The sequence below is a fragment of the Psammomys obesus genome, unplaced genomic scaffold (genome assembly GCF_907164565.1).
Source record: "Psammomys obesus unplaced genomic scaffold, mPsaObe1.curated_primary_1811, whole genome shotgun sequence".
Taxonomy (NCBI): domain Eukaryota; kingdom Metazoa; phylum Chordata; class Mammalia; order Rodentia; family Muridae; genus Psammomys; species Psammomys obesus.
The window spans coordinates 1,377,045-1,390,870 of record NW_026591560.1 but is presented as its reverse complement, the minus strand read 5'-3'; the positions used below and the strand labels follow the sequence as shown (position 1 = coordinate 1,390,870).

Genomic DNA, 13,826 nt, shown 5'->3' with positions numbered 1-13,826 from the left:
TTACCGATTTGTTTGTTTGTTTTTAATGGTACTAAAAATGGGTGAACCCAGAACCTTAAGCTGCTACTACCACTGAACCACATCCACAGCCCTCAACATGTCACATTCTTGTTCCAGGTGTCATTTAGCACCACAGATACATAATAGGATATCTGAACATGACTTTTAGTGGGTAATCTTTCCTCTCTAGCCAGAACTGGACTCACAGATTTACTGAGGTTGTAGTCCAGTTCTGCTTAGATGGAGACTGATCCCTGTTATTCCAGGAATCAGGGAGACTTTCTAGCTAAGAATTCTTCTCTGCAGCTGGCCACATGATGAGAAAGCATTCCCAGGACCTGGAAGACCTAAATAGACCTACTCCTAGTCTACCATCAAGCACAGCTTAGGTGTCCTCATTAGTGGGGTGCCCCTTGAACAAGAGGCTCTTGTTCTTGGGCTGGGATGTATCTGCGTTGGTGGAGTGTCTCCCTAGCATGCACAAGGCCCTCGACTTGACCCCAAAAGAGCAGAAACTGGATATGGTGGCTCTTGCCTGTGATTTTAGAACTTGGGAGGTAGAAGCAGGAGGATCAGAAGTTCAAGGTTGCCTCTAGGATGCATGAGATCATCTTTTAAGAGAAAAGTCATTTTTCAATCCCATTCCTTTGCAATTACTAAAAGGCAGATAAGCAACAGCAGCAAGGGCAGTAGTTTTTAGACAGAGTGGCTGATCAGGGAAGCTCACAGAGTGTGAAAAGAACCCGGCTGTACATGTGTCACACAGGAGCACTCTGGGGCTTGCCTCACTCCCTTCCAGTATTCTCTGCTAGACAGCCTTCAAGAAATCTCAGATCTGCTCTCCAGGTGGGACTATGCGGCAGGCTTCAGGCTAGGAGGGGCCTGAAAACTGATATCTAGGAAGGCGTGGCTCTGAACCACCACACTTAAAAGCCTTGAGAGCCAGCACCAGTTTGGAAACCAGCAGGAGGCACTAGGAGTCTACAGCCCTCTGTTCCTGCAGACTGGTAAGCTGCTGAAACAGGAGAGCAGGTGGAGCTGGGGAGGGCAGGAGGGTGGTGGGCCAGGGCCTTGCCAGCCATAGTGGCACATGGATAGGGGGAAGAGGTTTGTGCCCCAGATGTGAGGGACATTCCAAGGGAAAGTCTGCTCAGAAGAACACCACAAAAGTTCCATCCAGAGTAACCCAGGCAGGGAGACAAATAACCCACACATTCCTGCTCAAGGCAGAGAGCATAGACAGCACCACCCAGGCACACCTCACCAAGCAAGAAGACCAAGTAGCCTGGCTTGCTGGTGGAGGGGCACATCTTCAAAGACCTCCCCCTCCCACCCACTCCTTTTCAGATGCCCATGGCACCACGAGTCCTGTTCCTCTGCCTGCTGGGCCTGGCCGTCACTGAAGGCCAGGATCAGGAGCCAGCCATCCCAGGCTGTCACTTGCACCGTGAGTAACTTCAGTAGGAGAGTGGACTAAGAGCGAGAGCAGAGGTTTCCCACTGAGCTGACCGGAAGCACAGGTAAGCCCAGCCAGCAGCCTTCACAGGCTGCATTCTTGTCTCTTTCCCAGCCTTCAACGTGACAGTGCGAAGTGACCGCCATGGCACCTGCCAGGGCTCCCATGTGGCACAGGCGTGTGTAGGACACTGTGAGTCTAGTGCCTTCCCTTCTCGGTACTCTGTGCTGGTGGCTAGTGGCTATCGGCACAACATCACCTCTGTCTCTCAGTGCTGCACCATCAGCAGTCTGAAAAAGGTGAGGGGCCTGAACCTGATGGGGACATGAGGGAGGGGTGAAGGGAGGGAAGGGACCCAGGGGGGAAGGAATGGGAACAAACTCGGGTCCCTCCTCCAACAGGTGAGGGTGTGGCTGCACTGCGTGGGGGACCAGCGTGGGGAGCTTGAGATCTTCACTGCCAGGGCCTGCCAGTGTGATATGTGCCGTCTCTCCCGCTACTAGTCCTTGAAGGGCTCAGGCTCCAGTGCTGCCACTGATAAGATATGGGAGCTCTCAAATGAGGATTCTACTTCAGCTCTGACCCTCTCTGGAGTCTGTGAAGAAGGGGCTCCACCTCCTTCTACCTGGCCTTCTGAGCAGTCTCATTGCCATGCTTTCCCTCACTCTTGTCCTCAGTAAAGCAAGCAACGCTTGAGTTTCACTCTTTATTAAATCTGCCCCCAGCCAGGTAAAGGGGGCAGACCATGATTACTGTGACCCCCCCCTCACCCCAGGACAACGTGAATCTCTTCTTGCCTGTGCCCTCACCCCTCCCCCTGCCCAATAAATAAAAAGGGGAAAAGGAAGTACAGGGCAAAGGAGAGGAGAGAAGGATGTCCCTGGACAGTGTCTTGTTGAGGGTAAGCTGGGCAAAATAAATAGACTGTGCCCCATTGTGAGGATGAAGAAGGCCCTGGCCAGGCTGAGGCAGACCAAACCAGGCGCTGTGTGTCCATGCTCCAGGCCAGGAGCAGGGGTAAGAGTCCAGCTGCAGCCTGGAGCCCAGCTGTGTAGGGCAGGGGAGGATCCCTGATGGCAGCTTCCCAGTCACATACTTGCCCTAGTCTAGTCTTGCCAGAATGCCACAAAGGCCCGAGTTCTGCTGCCAAGACTACCACCCTTGCCTTGTGTGCCCTTTCCCCCCATGATAGCTGTTCCATGGGGCTGACAGGGAGTCCTAGAGCCATTCTGGCAAGGCCACAGGGAGGCATGGGCCTCACTGGGCCCCTGGGCAGAAGGGATGGAGGGGCTGATAGCTCTGGGTTAACATCTCCCTTTCTAGATTTGTCTAGCTTTGACCCCCACTGGCAGCCACCTGGGGTGTAGGCTGCAGGACAGGGGCTTCCTTGGCCCCTTGGGTCCCCTGTAGCCGGCGTAGCCGTAGCTCCTCCAAGCCTCGCCATAGCTCCTGACGCTCCTGGGCCTTCTGCTGCTCCCTGGGGAAAGACGGTAAGGCAGCTCTTCCGGCTGCCAGCAGTCTAACCGCCCTCGCTATCACCCCATGTAAAGTGACTAGGAACCCTCAGCTTAGAAGAGAGGTGAGGAGAGAAAGGAGAAGAAGCACTGGGCTGTGAGCTGCTTGACTGAGACATTGGTACAGGGGAATGCTAGCAGTCAGTGGGGGTGAATATAATGGCTGGGGATGCAGTGGGCAGCTGCACCCGCGCAGGACAGCTCCAATCCACTGCTGGAAACAAAGGGTGAGGCTGGCCACCCCAGGATGAGTCCTTCTCACTCCCTGGAGCCTGAGGGTCTGACTCCTTACTGCTCTGTCCCTCCCCAGTGGCTAGCCTCCTACTCAGTACTCACTGCTGTTTCTCCAGCTTGTAGGAGGCTGTAAGCTCATCAAACAGCTTTCCATTCATCTCCATGAAAGTCTTGAGCACATTGTAGATCAGGGATACGATGGTTCTGGCATAATCAAGGAGAGGTGTGAGGACATTAATGAAATACCATTCAACTTGTCCCTGAACACTGCCCATTTCCCTGCTCTTTTAACTCCCTTGACATCCTGACATTTGCTCCAGGAACTGGACTAGCTGTGTCTGTCTTCAAGAGTTGGACAAAGCTTGGGCACTCACTGATTCCAGTGCTCCTTGGACACTTGGTAGAGGGTCCCAAATACCGCAGGCAGCACAGTGTGGCAGTTGTCCTCAATGAGGCTCAGGATGTACTCATTGTTCCAGAAATACAGAGCCCGCTCTGCAACCTGGGCGGGTGAGGGAGTACAGAAGGCCTCGTAGTGGCTTTTGGGTGCACCAGGTCTGCTTTTCACCCTTCCCCAAAATGGGGTGTGCAGATTCCCGTGATCTGCACACCCCATCTTGAGGGCCTATTTGTTGCACTGGAGAAAGCAAATGGAGGAGAGGAAAGAACACTGGCTTTACAATCAACAGGGGCAGTCCTGACTCCTCCAGAGCCCACTGCATGTGTGTGGCCTTGGTGAAGCAGTGAGCTTCTCAGCTTCAGCTCCTTGCTGTGTGAATGGGGCTAAGAATACCCATCTCTACCATCTGTTGTCAGAATGAAATAAGTTCCTGACCTTCAAGGTATTTTAAAAGTGAAATACCAAAGCCATCGTGAGGAAGAACTAACTTCCACCAGGTTTTGGTTCTCAAGAATGAGAGTGAGTATAGACTAGCACAGGGAACTGAGCCTTCTGGCCAGAAAGTGGGACCAATGAAGTCTAATGTTACCAAGAAAAGAAAAAAAAAACAAAAAACAAAAAAACGGCTAACAGTTCTGCAGCCCACTCTGGCCCAGTTTCCTTGATGTGTTTACAACTCTGAGCCCTTGTTCCAGTCATTACTTTATGAAGAGACTATTGCTGACCCATTTTATAGTCAAGAAAACCCACTTAGACTCAGATCAGTGATTTTTTTCCCAAGGCCTCTCAGCCAGTAGAATACAGAGCTGAGATCTGACCCTAGGTCTCCTGACCCTAAAGCCCACATCTCCCTATTATCAGGCCGAGGGCTGGAAGAGAATCTGAGGGGGCTATTTTAGGCAACTGAGAAACCTTCCCAGGACACCCCTGGGAAGTGTCCTGACCCCACCTGCCTTTGTCACATACCTGGAAATGGGGACTGGAGACACAGCGAGCCACCTGCTTGAAGAGGGGCTCCTGGATCTTCACAAATTGGGAGGGCTCGATGACATCAAGAATCTCTTCCATCTCCCCCAGGAACATCACCTGGGGAGGGGGCAGGGCAGCAGCTCACAGTCCCCTAAAGCACACACCTGCTCGACTTCTGGAAGCCAAGCCCTCCCACCCACTGCCAAGGGTATGAGAGCCCTTCATACCTCCTTCTGGGTGCAGGTTTTAGGCCAGTATTTGAGAAGCCCCCGGATCACCTATAGGGTGGAAGAGGAGTCAGACCGGCACAGTGAGGGGCCCACCTTCCCTCCAAGGTACTCACATGCTCTGTCAAGGTGGCATCCTTCTCCAGGAACTGCACCACACAGTATGCCAGCTGCAGGACCAGGGTGGAAAGAAGGAGCCAAGGTCACGAAGGGCCAGGCGCCAAGAACTAGCTGCCCAGGACAGCGTGCCAGGCATCCGCTCATTACTGCCTTCACACTCTTGTTTACTGAGCACTTACTGCTGCTTTGGACTTAAAAGCTCTCAGTGCTTGAGAGGCACAGAGCTGGTGTCTGAGGTCAGCTCTCACTAGAGAGGACTGAATTAGTAGAGTCTCAGGAATAAGATAGGATCCAGTGAGAGTCAATCTGACTTCCTGGCCCCACAGGCAGCCCTGAGTGTCAGCAGCAGCTGCTGCTGCAGGGCCAGGCCTGGGGCTCACCTGGGCATGAAAAACAGATAGTGACTTGACAGAGTGCAAGGGGATCAGGACTCGAACCAGGAACTGCTTGTGCTCAGTCTTCAGGGGCAGCGCAAAGCCATTGATGATGCTTTGGAGTGGACAGAAAGAAGCAGAGTTCAGTCAATCAGGCCCCCAACCTCCCCCACCAGAAAGCCCAGCTCCAGCTCAGAATCACCTTCCTAAGATCTCCAACAGCTCAGCCACACCATTGAAGTGCTCCAGCTCATAGATGAACCTGCAGAAGAAGAGAGGAATCTGGAGGGTGGGAACACTGGGACAGGGCCAGCCACCCCACGTAGTTGTCCAACTTTCCCCAACCCACAGGAGTGTTCCCTTCCTGGTGCCCCAAACCAGCTCCCTCTGAGTCCACATACACCTGCAAAATGTATTTCCCAGCCCAGCCATCTCTGACACTGTGCCCCAGCTCAGCCTCTCTTCCATGAGACAGCCCTAGCTCATTTCTTCAGGTCCCTAGCACTCACTACCTGATGCCCAGCCAGCCAGGAAGCACCCAGCCTAAGACCTACAACTTTCATGTAGTCAATCCAAACGAGAAACACCTCCACCCTGCACTGTAATTCTCCAAATCCCCCTGGGAGGCGGGGCTATGGAAGCCATTAGAGATGAAGGTGAGACTGCAGCTAGAGGCTGCTGCCTCAGAGTTAATGAGTGGGGGCTGCTGGACTATGAGCTCCCGGAGAGCATGGGCCAACAGCTAATATTTCAGAGGCCCCACCTCAGGCCAGGAGCTGCGCCAGGTGCTTTGGAGGCCCATCTGGCTTCATCTGGCACAGGTACTTTGCCCACTTCAAGGACTTGCCTAAATTTACCCAAACACTGAGACCAAATTCAGATACACAACCATGGTCTCAACCACAAGGTCACAGGCTCCCTGTGTCCAATGGGTATGGTGCTCAGTACTTGTTTGTAGAAAGAACTACTTGGGGGTCATTACAGGCCAGGCTGATAAGGATCAGACAATCTAGAGCCTATGTTCCACTGAGCTGCCCTCCTCCCTCTACTTAATTGGCCTCTTTTCCCGTATCGTTGTCACTTGGTCTCTCTTTTCTAATCTGTAAAATGGAAATGAATCTCATTCTCTGCTGACTTCACACAGAGACAGAACCTGATAAACATCCAGCAGATCCCTTCCTCCCTCCTTCTCTGCCTCCCTCCCAGGTCTCTGCTGGGCAGGGAGCAGGCACGCACCGGAGGAAGATGTGGTTGCACTGTTTGCGGATGTAGGCTCGGAGACCCAGGAACTTGCCATATACCCGATGCAAGATGGTCTTGAGGTACTCACGTTCCCGGGGGTCCTCGCTGTCAAATAGCTCCAGGAGCTGTAGGAACCCAGGGTTGGGGTAAGGTAAGGCCAGATGTCAACCCCTGTTTTTTCCTATCCTATCCCCAAGTCCTTCAGGTAGCCTGTGCCTGCTGTATGGTCCCACCCAGCCTGGGCTCCCCAAGTCACCATCAGGACAAACTTTTGATCCACGTATCTCTTGGCCACAGAGGGCTGGAAATCTGGACTCTCCAAGAAACGTAGGAAAAACTCATATACCAGCTGGGGACGAGAGACAGACCAAAAGGTGAGTTTAGTTACAGCCTGGCCCACTTCCCTTACCCTGCGGCTCTCATTTCAACAGCCAGGCTCTTCCCCAGCCCTCCAATCTACTCTGAAATGCAGACCCTGCTCCCACGCCCATCACACCTGTAGATGTGGCCACGAAGGCTCAAGGTTGGGCTCATCCTCTTCAGGGTCAAATTCAGGGTTCTCACTCGGTGGCAGGGTCCTGAAGATATTTACTGATATCTAGAGGGGAAAGGGAGAGTTCTTTAAAGATGAGACCATGAAAGCAGAAGTCTTGGGAATGAACTCTCAAAGATCTCTCTATCCGAGGCAGGCAGTGACCTTGTGACCCTCCTGACACAGCCTCCTAAGTAGCTAGGACTAGAGGCATGCAACACCAGGACAATCACTTTTTAAGTACACGGAGTCCATAAGGCTTGAGCCTAAGGCCTTGCACTGAGTTTTACCACCAGCCATTTTTCTCATCCATTTCTCCTGGACTGACCTACCCAGCAAGCAACTCACTCCTCTGGACAATCTTCACCTAAACACCTAAGTTCATGCAAGCCCTAAGATAGGAGCTGGAGACCAAAGGGTGTCTTGACACATCCCTAGGTGGATATGATTCAGTGGTGATGGTAAGATTGAAAGCAGTGAAGTCCCCAGGCATTCAGGGCCAAAGAGTTTCTGGTCGGACTTTGAGAGACGGTTTCATAGAATAGCCCATGCCTGAGTCAGGCCATGGAAGACAAGTGGCTTGGAGGACAGATACCCGAGGCCCAGCTCACACAGGTGTGGGGACAATAGGGAGAGGAAATCCTGAGTGGGTGACGGGCAGCAGTGGGGCTCAGTGAAGATGAAAGCATCTGAGGCCACGCTGCAGTCTACATTAATTCTTCCCACAGGGGTCCTAGAGGTAGGCTGGTAGAATCCCTGTCCGCTGAGGCTGGGCACAGTGCTTACCATGCGGATGATGTCTGGGTAGACAGGCTCGATGAGAACACCCCGGGTGCTCCCCACACATTCCACCAGCTCATTGAGGGCTGCACGCTTCACCTCCTTTCCCTTGAGGTCGGCCACACAGTCCAAGAAGTCAAACATCACCCCACATTGGGCCAGTTTCCGGCTCAGCAAGTCATGCAACTCAGAGGCTGGCACATCTGGGGTAGGGACAGAGAGACAGCCTGGACCATGGCTGCCAGGGCTCTGGACAGGAGTGGATCTCCTCCCTCAGGCTGACTTTCCAGGAAGCTTCAACTAGCAAAAAATATGAGTCCCATTCTTCACTCCTGGGAGTCTGGGTCTAGGAAGGTGGTCCTCTAATTCAGGATCAGAGACCCCATGACTTTAAAGCAAGATCACAAACTCTGGATATGCAAGCGCACACACACACACACACACACACACACACATACACACCGGCTTTCCCCAGCAGCCACTACCTCCCTCTGCACATGGATCATGAGCAGTAGAAAGCAGGGCAGGAGTGAGGTTAGGGGTATGTGGTGATCATAGGGAATCATGCCAAGCACCTGCCCCAGGAGCTAGGCAGCTGGTTGGGCTGATAGTAGCCTCCTGAAACCTAGGCTGTGTGCCCCACCCTTGGCCCTTGTCTGCCCCTGGCACCATTTCCAGATGCCCCACCTCCAGAGATGACAGGCCAGTCAGGCCATGCGTCAGCAAAGGACTGGAGACTGGGGGGTCAGTTCCAATGGAGTCCCTAACCTAAAAGGGTATACAAACTACCTGGCAGCTGCTTCTCCCTGGTCCTCCCCCACCGTGCTTCTTCCTGGCCTCGTGTACCCTGGCGGCAACAGCTCACCTTTGAGCAGGGGCAGTGGAGTGAGCTCTTGCTGGTTGCTCTGATAGCGGAACTGAGAAGAGCTGTGTGAGCGCCGGGGCCTGGCTCTGCGGAGGGACCGGCGGGAGAAGCCATCCACCTTGTCTGGTGGTGGCACTGGAGACAGCCCTGGGGAGGAGGGGCTTGTGGGGGTACTCGCAGGGGGCAATTTTGTCTCCATGGCCAGTGGACACACGTCAACCTTTCAGAGCCCGGGGGGCTCCTTGTGGGTCTGGAGTAAGCTGAATGAGGCCACACACATTAACTGGGATCCATCCTGACCAGCATGCTGGGGGGTGGGCACAACCACAGTCCTGACCCCCCCAGGGCCTCTGGCAACTGCCCAGTCCTGGGGGGGCAGGCAAGGTAGAAAGGCAATGGCGCAAGTCTTTCCTGGGGGTCCAGAAGAGTCCAGTCAGGGTTCCCACGCTGGCTCTTCTGAGGAGTCAGGTTAGAAAGGTCAGCAGGAGAGACAGGGAGAGCAGGTTGGTGCTGCAGCTACTCTCTCACTTTTCCCGCATCCCCTGGCTAAAACAAGGGTGAAATCATGTCCCTCCCTTCTTCCAGACCCAAGCTCTAATGTAGCCCCTCCCCAAATACGGCCTAGGGCTTCTACTCAGGATGGGGACTCAGTAGCATCCCTGCTCTTCAGCTGTGGGACTTTCCTGCTCCACTAATGCACTCACATAAATAAGGGTCCTGTTCTCATGCACCCTCTTTCAGACCCTAGCATCCCTCTCCACATCCCGCTCCTTCCTGGTCTCCAAACCTTATGGTGGTATTGGGGTACACACTCACTTCTCAGAAACCCAGACTTTGGTCACCGACCCCTATAGGTTGCCTCGGAGGAGGGGGCAGCAGTTCAAGGGTCCTTAGCAGCGGTCCCGCCGCTCGGGGCGCTGGGGCTGGGCGGCGGCGCTCCTGGGTTCGCTCCCGGGCACTGGGGGTGCTGGAGCATGCCCCCAGCTCAGCCCCAGAAGGGGCCGGGCGCTGGGCGGGCTCCGGTCTGGGTTCTGGCAGCACACGACCCCTGGGCAGCTATCTTGGGACTCAGATCCGCGCGGTGCAGCGCAGCGGGAACCCCGGCTCGCTGCGCACCGGCACCCGCCGCCCAGCTGCTCAGGATGACATCAAGTCACCTCCCCCCCCTTTCTGGCCTGCACCTCCTCTCCACTAGGGGGGCTGCGTCAGGGAGGCCTTGTGGCCGCTGGGAAATGTAGTCCCCACCCTGCTTAAAGGGAGAGACCGGACCTTACGGGTAACCTCGGAGAGAGAGACTCCGCACTCCCGGGACTAACTGAGGCTTTTAAAACCTGCAAGGGAAGTGGGACGGACCCCAGCTCCGAGCTGAACTCTCGGATTCTGGAAATGACACTGTAAGGAAATAGGAGGATGCCGGAGTTGGGACCTGCTAATGCCAGGAGTGGCAGGACAGAGGCCTAACATGATGAACCACGCCCACAATTTTGTCTGGGACATCTGTGCCTCAGTCTACCCCCACAGGAGCCTCATACTCAGCTCAGAATGAGGGGGGGACACTTCCAAAACCCCTTGAATCCGGCGTTGGAGTGGTTAATAGTCTGCTTTGCGTTAGCGCCTGCTGGGAGGGGTGTGGTTCACTAGAGGCTCCTGGGAAATGTAGTCCATTCTCCGGGCCTGCAGTGCCCCTCCCGTCACTGACTGTCTATGGTGACATCATGGTCTGTACTTTAAAGGGCCAGCCCTGGGATGGCAAAGCAATTGAAGGCAGAAGCTGCTACATTAGAGCTGCCCCGACCCTAGGGTAACTGGATCTTTCACCTTCTCTGGCCCCTAGATGTGCCCTGGAGAGTGGAGAGTTCTTGACCAAAATCCTCTTACTGAATATCCAAGGCTCAGCCATATTCCAGGAGTTTGGCATTCTGGCCAAAAGTTCCCAGCCTGCAGTGCTGGGCTCCCTTCATAGTACCTGGACTCCCAACACTCTATTCCCTACAATGACTGTGAGGTTTTTTGTTTTTTCGAGACAGGGTTTCTCTGGGTAGCCTTGGCTGTTCTGGACTCTGTTTATGTATTTGTTTATCTATCTAGTCATGTATTTATCACGTGTGCAGAGCTCTGACTGCGCGTGCGCATGCCTGCCGGCAGAGGGCGCCGGATCTCACTATAGACTATAGTAGTGAGCCGCTGTCGGGCACTGGGACTCTAACCCGGGCCCATAGGAAGAGCAGCGGCCGTGCTAACCGCCCCCTGGACTCGGTCTGTATACCAGGCTGACCTCTAACTCATAGAGATCCTCCTGCCTCTGCCTCCTGGAGTGCTGGCACAACAGGCATGCACCATCGTACTCAGCCGATTGAGATCTTTACCCCAAGGTTTTGCTTGGGTGTAAAACTGGTCCATGCTGAACAGCAGGAGAGATCAATGAGCCTAGACAATGAGGTGGGGGGTATGGGGGGAAGGAATAACTGGGCTAGCTTTCAGCCCCACCCAGCTTTGGACCCTGGATCACTCAGTACTGCAGAAGAAGCCCGTTACTCAGGGAAGTGCCCACCTGTAGAGCAACAAACAGCAGAGGCCTGTATCAAGGACCACTGTTGAGCTGGCCTAGAATCCAGCACTGCATCAGTGGGGGTAGCCAGAGACAGCACTCCCTTTACTCAGAAAGACCAGGTCTTGACAGAACAGTAACCTCTAAACTACTACCTCCAGGGCTCAGACAGGACTTTCCTCCCCTTACTCCCTGATAACAGGCAGGGGAAGCCAGACCAACAGAGCCTTCTACTGCCAGACTACGACCCAGAAGTCAAGACAGGAGGAATGCCTTGCCCATGACAGTCTGTCATCCAAAGCAGGACCAGGTACCAGCTTTATAGAGCACCCTTCACAGAGCCTCTGTGCTGTGGTCTTCAGGCCACTGACTATACAAGGCAGGGGCCTACACAAGGCAGGGAGTAGGACATGGAGTTTCACACATGTTAAGCAAGAGCTCTACTGCTGAGCTACATCCTTGCCTCAGAAGTAGAATTTTTTAAATATTTATTATTTATACACCATTCTGCCTGCATACCAGATCTTACTATAGATGGTTATGAGCCACCATGTGGTTGCTGGGAATTGAACTCAGGACCTTTGGAAGAACAGCCAGTGGCCTTAACCAGTGAGCTATCTCTCCAGCCCCAGAAGCAGAATTTAAATTGAGTTTCCAATTGAAACTCAATTAAATTGAGTGAGATAAAGGTGGAGAATGTGAACATAAAAAAGGCAAATCAGAGGATACAGCTTAGTGGGAATATTTAGTAATATACAAGGACATACAAACGAAAACCAAACAGCAACAAATAAGTAAAATTAAACAGATTATCATGCTGCACCTGTTGGAGAATGCCTGACATTCCAGCCCAGAGGATTAGGAGTTCAAGTCCAGCCTTGACTATAGTTTGAGACCAGCCCAAAATGTGAGACCTGGTCCTGAAGCTCAGAGATTAATAATTTGCCCAGGTTGCCAAGAATTGAGAGGAAGCCAGGTCTCTGCCCCAGGCCAGGATTTTAACTTACGCTTGCTTCTAGGCAATTTGTTTGTTTGTTTTTAAGAAGGGCTCTCTCTGTGGTGATGGGTGTGAGGCAGAGGCAGGCAGATCTCTGTGAGTTGAGACCAGCCTGGCCTACAAAGCCAGTCCAGGACAGTCAAGGCTATACAGAGAAACCTTGTCTGAAAAAAACAAACAAACAAACAAACATTAAAAAGGGAGAGAGAGAGAGAAAAGAAAAAGAAAAAAGAAAGAAAAGCCAGGCATGCTAGCATACACATTTAATCCCAGTACTCTGGAGGCAAAGACAGGTGGATCTCTGTGAGTTTGAGTCCAGCCTGGTCTACAAGGCAAGTTCCTGGGCAGCCGGGGCCATACACAGAGAAACCATGTCTCGAGAAACCAGAAGAAAGATAAAGAATAGAAAAGAAAGAAAGATCTCTCGTAGCCCAGACCAGCTTGGAGATGGCTGTGTAGTGGAGGACGGCCTTGAGTTTTTTATTCTTTTGCCTCCATCTCCCAAACTCTGATTACAGGGGTGTGCCACCACACCTAGATTGTGCAGTGGTGGGGACAGGGCCCAGGGAAGGCTTCATGCCCTGTACCAACTGAGCTATATTTGCAGCCCACCCCTCATCTCCCACAACCCTTTTTTGGGACAGAGCTTACCACACCACAGTCCTTCGAGCTAAAGCTATAACAGAATCACAGTTATCCATCGTGTCCTTCATGTTTCTCATTATAGAAAACGGTTGATGGACAGCTCTACGGAACTTATTCTGAAAATGATAGAGAATAAATATTTTAGGCTCTGTAGGCTTCTGTCTCACTCTCAGTTCCTGAGATCTGCCACTGTATCAGGAGAGCAACCCTAGACAACATTTAACACGTGAACTTGTTGTGTCCACTAGCATGGGCACTGAAGTAAATTTTGATTTTTTTTTTTTTCGAGACAGGGTTTCTCAATGCTGCCTTGGCTGTTCTGGACTTGCTTTGTAGATCAGGCTGGCCTTGAACTCATAGAGATCCTCCTGCCTCTGCCTCCCTGAGTGCTGTTATTGCAGGCATGTGCCACCTCAACCAGCTGAAGTGGTTTTTGAGAAACTTTTTTTCATGTCGTTAACTGTTATTTGTTATTCTTCCTTCCACTTCTCCTCAACCATTTAAGAACAGAAAAGTTGGGGACTGGAGAGATGGCTCAGTGGTTAAGAGCACCGTCTGCTCTTCCAAAAGGAGTCAGGTTCAATTCCCAGCACCCACAAGGCAGCTCACAACTGTCTGTGATGCCAATTCCAAGGAATCTGACACCTTCACACTAATGCACATAAAAAAAAAAAAGAACAGAAAAAGTCTAAGAGGCAGGACAATCTCCACAGCCATCTACATAATGAGTTTCACATTGGCCAAGGATACACAATGAGGCCTATTCTCAAAACAACAACAAAACAAAAGCTTAGATTCCAGGCTGTAGGAAACAGTAGATACACCCTTTCGGGAAGTGAATTATTGATTTTAAGATTAGAGATATGAAAAGCCATTATCTCAGAGAGGGCACCTGAAGAACGAAGAAGGGAGGGTCCCTTAAT

At 52.5% G+C, this 13,826-nt stretch overlaps 2 protein-coding genes across 5 annotated transcripts; one reads left to right on the top strand and one right to left on the bottom strand.

Annotated features, from left to right (window-relative positions):
* The first annotated feature begins 317 nt into the window (after positions 1-317).
* On the top strand, positions 318-2,113 carry Gpha2 (glycoprotein hormone subunit alpha 2). The gene is made up of 4 exons (XM_055610467.1): positions 318-1,007; positions 1,348-1,447; positions 1,571-1,755; positions 1,858-2,113. The coding sequence occupies exons 2-4, from the start codon at positions 1,348-1,350 to the stop codon at positions 1,957-1,959; spliced, it is 387 nt and encodes a 128-aa protein (XP_055466442.1). The 5' UTR covers positions 318-1,007; the 3' UTR covers positions 1,960-2,113.
* Positions 2,114-2,148: 35 nt separating this feature from the next.
* Ppp2r5b (protein phosphatase 2 regulatory subunit B'beta) lies at positions 2,149-12,991 on the bottom strand. Of its 4 annotated transcripts, none has more exons than XM_055610464.1 (14): positions 12,910-12,991; positions 8,714-9,169; positions 7,855-8,051; positions 7,033-7,134; positions 6,793-6,885; positions 6,531-6,661; positions 5,497-5,556; positions 5,301-5,409; positions 4,917-4,970; positions 4,801-4,851; positions 4,571-4,690; positions 3,579-3,706; positions 3,307-3,408; positions 2,149-2,933 (listed from the first exon to the last, which is right to left on the bottom strand). In XM_055610464.1, exons 2-14 carry the CDS (start codon positions 8,910-8,912, stop codon positions 2,786-2,788), a joined length of 1,494 nt encoding a protein of 497 aa, XP_055466439.1. In that variant the 5' UTR covers positions 8,913-9,169; positions 12,910-12,991; the 3' UTR covers positions 2,149-2,785. The 4 variants fall into 4 exon arrangements, with proteins under 4 accessions (XP_055466439.1, XP_055466437.1, XP_055466438.1 ...); XM_055610462.1 differs by lacking the exon at positions 12,910-12,991 and adding an exon at positions 9,530-9,919; XM_055610463.1 differs by lacking the exon at positions 12,910-12,991 and adding an exon at positions 9,530-9,919 and having other exon boundaries at positions 8,714-9,166.
* Between the last annotated feature and the right edge of the window lie 835 nt (positions 12,992-13,826).